This window comes from Lathamus discolor, chromosome 20 (assembly GCF_037157495.1).
Source record: "Lathamus discolor isolate bLatDis1 chromosome 20, bLatDis1.hap1, whole genome shotgun sequence".
Classification (NCBI taxonomy): Eukaryota; Metazoa; Chordata; class Aves; order Psittaciformes; family Psittacidae; genus Lathamus; species Lathamus discolor.
The window spans coordinates 2,313,992-2,322,774 of NC_088903.1; the positions used below are offsets into that span (position 1 = coordinate 2,313,992).

Consider the following 8,783-nt stretch of genomic DNA (forward strand, 5'->3'; position numbering starts at 1 on the left):
TGTCTAGTGGAGAACATGAGGGAATACAGCTCCCTCTCCCCATCCAAGGCTGATGTGGTTCATTCTCTTGTGCAGGTTCCCGAGGTCCTTGTTCACACTTCCTTGAGATTTTTACAAATATTAATGAACTGTTGGGTTAATGTGGCTTTGTGGAAACTGCTGTCATGCTGGCTTAAGAGGTGACAACTTCTGGGTGTGGTGACAGTGAAATGTGCCCTGAGGTGCACAGTCCCTGGGTAGCTGCTGCTTGCAAGCCAGCTGCTTTTAGCACTGTATTGGCCTTGCTTTTACTTGACCTGTGTTTACTGAGCCACAACTCCTTAGCATCAGAGGGCCGTCATGATTCAGCCAGGGATCCCAACTACATCTAAGAACATTGTAGCTGAGGCAGAGACCCAAACCACAGGTGAGGACACTATGGCTGGGACAGGGACCCAAACACTACAGGCAGTGATTTTTATGGTAATGAAATAGTGGACAATGAGGTGAATGGGTCCTTTTCATTGATTTGTAAAGAAGTGAGGGGAGAAGCGTGTGATGAGGAAGGCAGCCCTTCAGCAAAGGAGTGGGAAGATGAAGTGAGACAAGTAACTGAAGAGACAGAAAGTATGGAGTCAAGTCATAGAAAGGCTTGGGAAGAAGCTCATCCAGTTCCAACTCCCTGCCACGGGCAGGGACACCTTCCACTAGACCAGGTTGCTCCAAGCCCCATCCAAGCTGGATTTGGTTGCACCCAGTCTTTGACCTCAAGAGAGCTTCAAGACGTGGAAACATTACAGCCACCAGCCTGGTGAGCAGGTTCCTGCATGGCAACTCTGATGTTTGGAGAGTGGAGCCAACAGTCAGGAACTGGTAGGTAAGGAAGCCAAACAGCTGGGATCCCTGCTTAGGGACCCAGGAATTGACAGTGGACTTGGAGAAGAAGCTGTGAATTGTGGTCTCTGGAGGTGTGTCCTGTCAGAATCATAGAATCATAGAATGGTTAGGGTTGGAAAGGACCTCAAGATCATCTAGTTCCAACCCCCCTGCCATGGACAGGGACACCCCTCACTAAACCATCCAACACAAGGCTTCATCCAACCTGGCCTTGAACACTGCCAGGGATGGAGCAAGTTGTGAGGGCAAGATATCTATCCAAGATCTTGTGATTTAGTAAGGAAGGTGAACCAAGGCTTAGAGAGGCATAAAGTACCTGAGAGGATGAGTTGTGATAGAAGTCATCTGGTGACAAGGAGGTCTCCTAAGGACTGGAGAATGCCCTGTGTACAAGGGCCATCTGAAAAAGGTAGTCCGGAATGAACTAGTGCTGTATTCTAACAGCTTGGCAGCAATGTATTGCCTGGATTTGGATACACCAATGGTGAAGAGAGCACCTTCCTGTCTGAAATTCTGAAGACAATGCCTCTCCCTCCTCTCAGTGTAGTTGCAGTTTGGTTACCCCCTCATGTGGGGCAAAACAAAAGAAGTGATTGAGAAAGGACAAAGAATAATTCTGATTTTTCTGCAAGGTATATTTGCCATGAAATCAAGCAAGGTCAAAACTGCACAGGAAACGCATTTCTTGGGATCTTGGCATCTGCATGAAAAAGGATGACACAAAGTCATGGGTTGGGATGCAGCTGAACTTTAATGAGTCAAAACAGGGAAACAAGGACACTGTGAGTGGAGTTCCTGGTGCAGGGAGCACCAAAGGCAGAAAGGAGTCGGCATCCCCAGTGCGGAGCCATCTTCTGGGTCCCTGGGCACTTCCTCAGGGCCATCGCCAGCAGCTTTAGCAGGGGAGGCACCTCCTGCCGCAGTAGCGGCCGCCCAAGCCAGAGAGGCCCAAGCCAGAGATGCCAAAGCCCCCAGAGTTGATGGGCACTCCCTCGGAGCTGAGGATGCTGCCAACGGCAGCGGAGGTGGAGGAGCCCACAACAGTGTTCTGTGGGAAGGAGGTGAGGATGGGGCCGGGCAGGGTCACCACCACGGGGGAGGGCTGGATGGCAACGATGGAGTCCTGGCACTGCCTGACACAGGGCTCATTGCAGCTGTTGGCCAGCGGGGTCGGGCCGCAGGGCTGGCAGGGCACACACGGGCTGTAGCAGGACATGCCGGGATGCGAGAGCTTCACCTGGAGACAGGGCAGGGACACAGGTTAGAAGCAGCTTCTCACACCACTGTGATGGATCCCAGGCATGATGCTGAGTTGGAGCATTAATGGTGTTCAGAGGAGGAAAGAAAGGAAGATAAAGAGTTTCAGACTCACCTGATCCTTCAGGATAGAGAGGTGAGAGAAGTGGATGTACGAGTGGGTATTTGCACTGGCTTTTATAGTGCTCCAGCTTCGCCCCAGGCATGTAGTCATGCTCTACACAGGCAGTAATTTTCCAGCAGTCTCTAATTGAAGACATCCAAGTCAAGGATCATCCAAGCCCAGGATCTTTTGCTGTCCAGAGCTCAGTTCTTTCATATTGTGATTTATTCCATGGCCATTTGCCTTTGAGTGTTCTTTCAAGTTCTGAGATGAGAAACCCAAGGATTTTCAGGTCAGGAATGCATCATTATGGGCTGAAGACCTGACCCATTTTCTGGATATAGATACAGTGGAGTTGTTCATCACCCTGTTCTAAATAAGGGGTCTGGCATTTCTTAATGATCACTGGTGAGTGGGCTCCACTGCTCATTTTGAACCTCCTCCTCCTGATGATCTTGCTTTTGCGACAAATCTGCCATCTGTTTTGCATTTCCACTCTCTGACCAATTTCGTGGTGTCTCCAATCAATGCCTTCAGCATATTAGGGTTATTTGTCTGTCCAATCTATGTACAAACAACATCTGTGTAGCTTCACTTATATGTATGCACGCTTGTATGTCTTCTCATTTGCATTCATTTTTGTATCAAAAGAATTGGTTTTCCCTAAAATCTGTGTATATATGCATGTTTAAGTGTGCACAAGCACACAGGTGTGTATGGGCACATGCCTGTGTTTCCCTGTGTACATGTCTTCTTCATGAGGAGATGTCCTGGTCATGCCAGGGGCACTCTCCATTCTTCTGTACATGCACACCACAGAGCAATAGGTTCCACAGGCCAAAAGGAGGCAAGTGGCAGCTGAAGAGCAATGGCATGGACCTGGTGGAGATCTGGCCTGGGTGCTAGTACTGAGACCGTGTCTCCTGAGCATTCGTTTTCATGCTCCTTCAAAACTCTCACTCTGCTACTTCACATCTCAGAGCCTCACAAGGACAGTTTCACGCCAACTTGGAAACACAATTTAAACAAGTGTACCAACATTCAAAGTGTCTTAGCATGACTGTCAGTCACCACTCCCTGCTTCTCCAGGTCAGGATACATCTTCTCCTCCCAGTATTGAGGAGTTCAAAGCAACAGGGTTAGCTTTCTGTACAGGGAGAAAAGCCAGAAAATCCTGCCCACCTCATGAAGGGCACTCCTGAGTGAACCTGCTTCTTTTGCAGTATTAACAGTGTTTGGGAAGGGACACAGGCTCCTCATGTTCAAGTCAAAGCCATGGCCATCGCTGCAACTAATTGACCTGACACTGCGTTGGGCATAGACCTTGAGTCACTATCAAACATGAGGACAGATGACCTGGTGTTCCTGTGCTTTAGAGGAAAGACAGTTGGTCTAGGCTGCAAAGGGAGAGTCAAGCAGCTGACAACTCATTTGGTCTTCAATCACACAGAACTTCTGTGTCCCACACTGAAGTACTATTCTGCCAGGAACTGCCTGCAAGGAAAGGATTGTCTGATTCATCACCACACTCTCCAAACGCTGCTGCTACCCCTATGAGGAGTGTTAAGACAAGAACTCTTTCCCTCAGAGACTGTTGTTAGTGAAAGAAAAGGCACTGCAGAAGAGGGGAAAGGTTCTCTCTGTTGAAAACTGCTTCTGCAAGAAACTTCGCATTTCACTTTGAGCTATTCCTCTCTAACTTGCTTCCTCTCTTGCAGCCAGGCTTTTCGACCTCTCTAATCACTGCACAGTGGTGCTTCCCAATAGCAATGGAGTGTGCAAAAGCAGAGACAAATTTTCTGCCTGTGACTGCGTCCTCTCCTATCCTATTCCTCCATGGCCCCTCAATACCCCTGGCCACATTTCTGCACACACCTTGACACAGCTAAGAAGCATTGGCTCTGGGATGCTGAGAGAATCCAAGAGGCAGGTTCTCACTCTGCTGATTCCATTTCCAAGACATTTTAGCCAGTCCCTGAGTTATGCATGTGGGAATTCTGTGACTTCTGGGTGCTACAGCCACTTAGATGTGCAGGCTGGGTTGCACACCTACATGAGATAAGGCCAAGAAAGGGGGAAAATTTCTCCTCAAACTAAGCAATAGAAGGAGAAACCAGAAGCATGGCCCACCAGCCTGAGGAGTGAGCCGTCAGTCTGAACTGACTGTCAGAGTGAGCTGGGGCAGAGGGAGAGAGAAGGACAGAGGAAGTCCTTCTGCACAGGAACCCGTGTGTAGACAACTGGGGACTGCAACACTTGGAGTACCTGTGACCCTTCCTGAAAAAAGAGTTACAAGACAGCCCACCAAGGAACCCCAAACTGGGGTCCCCTGGCTGCATGGGAAGTCTTCAGCACTTGAGTGCTGTCCCCAGCACTGCTGCATTCCTGCCTCCCAATTGCTTGACCCTCTCATTCCAGCATTCGGTAGAAGCGTCTCTGGCACAAAGGGCATGTCAGAAATGAGGAAATAAAGAGGAGTCAAAGAAGGAATCCAAATTACAAGCTGTGTGATTAGGAAGAATACTTTCCATTAAAGATGAGTCTGTTGGAAAATTACTGCCTGCGCAGAGGCAGCCTCAGGGCTGGGGGCGGTGCAAGAGCAGTATAAAAGTAACCCCAAAGCCTTGTTCTCTCATCCACTTCTCTTACCCTGCTCTCCTTGGGACCCAGGTGAGTCTAGAGCCCTTTCTGCTTCTCATCCTTCCACAGGCTGAGATCTCAGACCAACAGACACATCAGCAGATGCCTGCTCCATCATGCCACAGCAGGACTTGGAGGTCCTTGCCATAGAAGAAGGAAGGAGGAAGAAGGTCTAGCACAGAGAAGGCTGAGTCTTGGCTGATGTGCATTCTGAGCTACAGGCTAGGTGGGACCCCCCTGGGCTTGGCCACTCTTGATGGGACACTTCTGGGCTGAGGGGAAGTTGAAGTCCCCACAAAACCTCGATTTCTTGTCTCAAAATTGGCTTGCCTTGAATTCCTTGTGGTGGTGTGAAAGGCTGCTCCTGACCCATATCCCTGCTCTGCTTGCCCCTGCCCTGTTTCCAGGTGAAGCTCTACCATCCAGACATGTCCTGCTACAGCCCATGCGTGCCCTGCCAGCCCTGCGGCCCGACCCCGCTGGCCAACAGCTGCAATGAGCCCTGCGTCAGGCAGTGCCAGGACTCCACTGTCGCCATCCAGCCCTCCCCCGTGGTGGTGACCCTGCCCGGCCCCATCCTCACCTCCTTCCCGCAGAACACTGTTGTGGGCTCCTCCACCTCCGCTGCCGTTGGCAGCATCCTCAGCTCCGAGGGAGTGCCCATCAACTCCGGGGGCTTCAGCCTCTCCGGCTTGGGCCTCTCTGGCTTGGGCGGCCGCTACTGTGGCAGGAGGTGCCTCCCCTGCTAAAGCTGCTGGTGATGGCCCTGAGGAAGGGCCCAGGGACCCAGAAGACGGCACCACACTGGGGACAGGGCCTTGGGTTGTTGCTTCCAGAGCAGCTGAGCAACCCCAGCACCCCTTGCACAAGGATGGGGCCAGCCTTGTGCTCTCACACAGCATGGCCCATGCTGCTTTTTCCCCTGCCACTCTTTCTCCCCACAGCCGTGGGGCACAGACTCCTCTCTGCCCCTGATGCTCCCTGCACCAGGATCTCCACTCATAGTGTCCTTGTTCCCTGTTTTTGCCTCATTAAAATCTACTGCATCCCAACCCATGACTTTGTGTCATCCTTTGCCCTACAGACCGTCTCCCAAGATGCCCAGTGAGATACATGTTCTCAGGGCTGGTTCTGGGAGGGAGATTTGGGGGATGGTTGTGCTATAGTTGTTAACAGAATGATTGTTACCTGCCAGTGCATGGTCCTTCCCTCTGTTGACACTCCAGACACCTATAGTCAGAAGGGTGGGTGTTTCTCCGAGATTGTTAGTTGGTGGAGGGGGAGCACATGGAGAGCCTTCACCCTCCCCAAAGGAAGGGAGGGTTGGACACTGTGCAGTGGGCCCTCTTCAGGCACTGTCACTTGCAGGTGAGGGAGGCATCCATGACTCCTCCAGAGTCCCTGGCCATCAGGCTTAGCTTTTTGAGCCTTTGCTCAAAAATGGCCTCTTGGGCTTGGTGCATATGCTGCAGAAGGGGTGTGTGGCAGCTCCCAAGCTTGGTTGAGGAGCCTGGGCTGTGGAAGGTCCTGACAGGGCAATAACCCAACAGGGACTTGAGGAGTGGATGCTGCTTTACTGGGTGGTGAGCAAAGACTCAGGTAGAAAATGCTCCCAGAGAACAGCAGGAGTAAGAATGAGGTGATTCAGCTCACAATGCATGTCAACATCCTACTGCCATCTCTGCCGTGGGTTTTCTGGGGAAAGTCTCTGGAGAGAAGCAGGCAGCTGTGGGCAATCATTCTTTCAGAGGAGTCAGGAAGATCTCTAAAGCAGTGCTGGCACTACCAGGAAAGACTGCACAGAAAGTTGCAGCTGAGGAAGGGGGCTGCTGAACTGCTTCAGGACATTCCTGAACATGATGCAGGAATCTCCCAGAGCCCTAATCAGCAGCAGAGACACTGGCAGCTTTCTCCATACAGATCTTCAAGCCCCTTGCTAGCAAAAGCTCAAATGCAAGTCAGGAAAATGAGTTCTGCTGGAGAACTACAGCAATGTAAATGTGTTCACCACTGGGGAGATCTTTCTGCTGGAAGATGAGTTTGCTGTTCGGCAGGTGCTAATCAGTCTAAAGAGGGAACAGACACACATGGCTCAGCTTCCTTGCCAAAGAAGATGGCCATGGTCATGATGTCTTTTGAATCCACAACACATAGCCCTGAATTTGGCTGAGTCTTTTCTCTGTCACCATGGTTGGAGAGTAGTACACAGTATTCAGCACTTCAAGCACTGCTGACAGACTGTCAGTGAGGAGCTGCTTTCCTTCTGCTTGCTTTCGCTTCAAGAAAAATGAGGGGAAGATCACATGTGGAAACAAGAAAGCAGAAGGCAAGGCAAGATGCACGGCTGGTCAGGGTGAGCTCTGCAGAAGTCATGTGTCATGTACCCCATGCCCTGTCACCATTGCCCACCCTTGTATCAGCAATGTCCACTTTAGATCCTGCAGCCCAACAGACAGCTCAGGATGGGCATCTAAGACACATGTCAATCACTCCCTGACTGGGGAATACTCTGGAAATGGGAATAAAAAGGCTCATTCCTGTGTATAAACCCTTGGGTTTACACAATGGTCAGAGTTGGGTTATGATCTGCATTAGTGCACATAAGAAATACTCCACTACAAGATCATGCATGCAGGGAGACATCTCAGTCCTTCGACAGATTTAGCCCATCTCAGGCTCCTGGAAACAGTTTGTTTTACATAGTTTTGCATATAAAAGGACTTGCAGAGGCAAGCCTCTGTCTGTGGTTGAGAATGTCTGTCACTAATATCTCCATTCAAGCCTATACTGTTCCACTGGTGTCCTGTTATGACTTTATAAACATACTGCCTCTTGTATCTGAAGATGATTCTGCTGTTGTTGCTACCAGAGAATACAGGTATGTCTTCTGTTACCTCCTGAAATGAAACTAGGCAGGGCAGGATCTCCTGCCAGCAAACCACGCACTGCCAGCCTGCAATGGAGACCTCAGAGCAGCTTCCAGTGTCTGAAGGAGGGCACAGGGATGCTGGAGAGGGACTCTTCATCAGGGACTGTAGTGACAGGACAAGGGGTGATGGGTTCAAACTAAAACAGGGGAGACTGAGCTGAGCTCTTAGGCAGAAGCTCTTCCCTGGGAGGGTGCTGAGGCGCTGGCACAGGGTGCCCAGAGAAGCTGTGGCTGCCCCATCCCTGGCAGTGCTCAAGGCCAGGTTGGACACAGGGGCTTGGAGCAAGCTGCTCCAGTGGAAGGAGTCCCTGCCTGTGGCAGGGGTTGGAGCTGGAGGAGCTTTAAGGTCCCTTCCACCCAAACCATTCCATGCTATGACTCCAAACTGAAGGGACGTGCGCCGTGGTTTGCAGATCCAGATCCCCGCATCGCTAACCTTCTGTTTCAAAACAAAACCATCCATTTCTGCATCCACTGAACATGCTTTTTTTGGCTGTAAAATGAGGCAATCGTGAAGCAGAAGCAAGTGGTTTTGAACCCAGCAATGCGGGGAGGGGACGAGCAGGGATCTCTGCCTTCACTTGACAGAAAACCCTCTAGCTTTTATCTCCTGCACCGCATGTGCCTGTGAGTAGGGTATAAAAACGTGGCCTTTGTTTAAAGCTGTCTCTTTGCTTAGAGCCTTTGAGGCAGGAGACCTGTGGGACCAGAAACCATTGCTCCAAAGCGATGGCGCTCAGCGAGGCTGCAGGAGGCACGGTTCCACCCTGCCCTCGGCCACCTTCAGCTCACCTTCAGCGGCATGGACACAGTCCCTCTACCCTGGAAAGCAGTTTCGAGTTTTCGGCCCCTATTTGGGGCTGGGGTGGCGAGGTTGGGTCGGGAGGAGCCGCCCCTTCCCTCACTGCCCGGCCCGCGTAAGATGGCGCCGGACACGGACGCGAGCCACGGCGTTGCGATGGCAACCGCTGCGTGGCG

At 51.2% G+C, this 8,783-nt stretch overlaps 1 protein-coding gene and 1 pseudogene across 1 annotated transcript; one reads left to right on the forward strand and one right to left on the reverse strand.

Moving 5' to 3' along the window:
* Positions 1 to 1,771: 1,771 nt before the first annotated feature.
* On the reverse strand, positions 1,772 to 2,347 carry LOC136024056 (feather beta keratin-like). Its single transcript, XM_065699121.1, has 2 exons — positions 2,249 to 2,347; positions 1,772 to 2,113 (listed from the first exon to the last, which is right to left on the reverse strand). The coding sequence occupies exons 1-2, from the start codon at positions 2,345 to 2,347 to the stop codon at positions 1,772 to 1,774; spliced, it is 441 nt and encodes a 146-aa protein (XP_065555193.1).
* Positions 2,348 to 4,772: 2,425 nt separating this feature from the next.
* Positions 4,773 to 5,625, forward strand: LOC136024055 (feather beta keratin-like; annotated as a pseudogene).
* Positions 5,626 to 8,783: the final 3,158 nt, after the last annotated feature.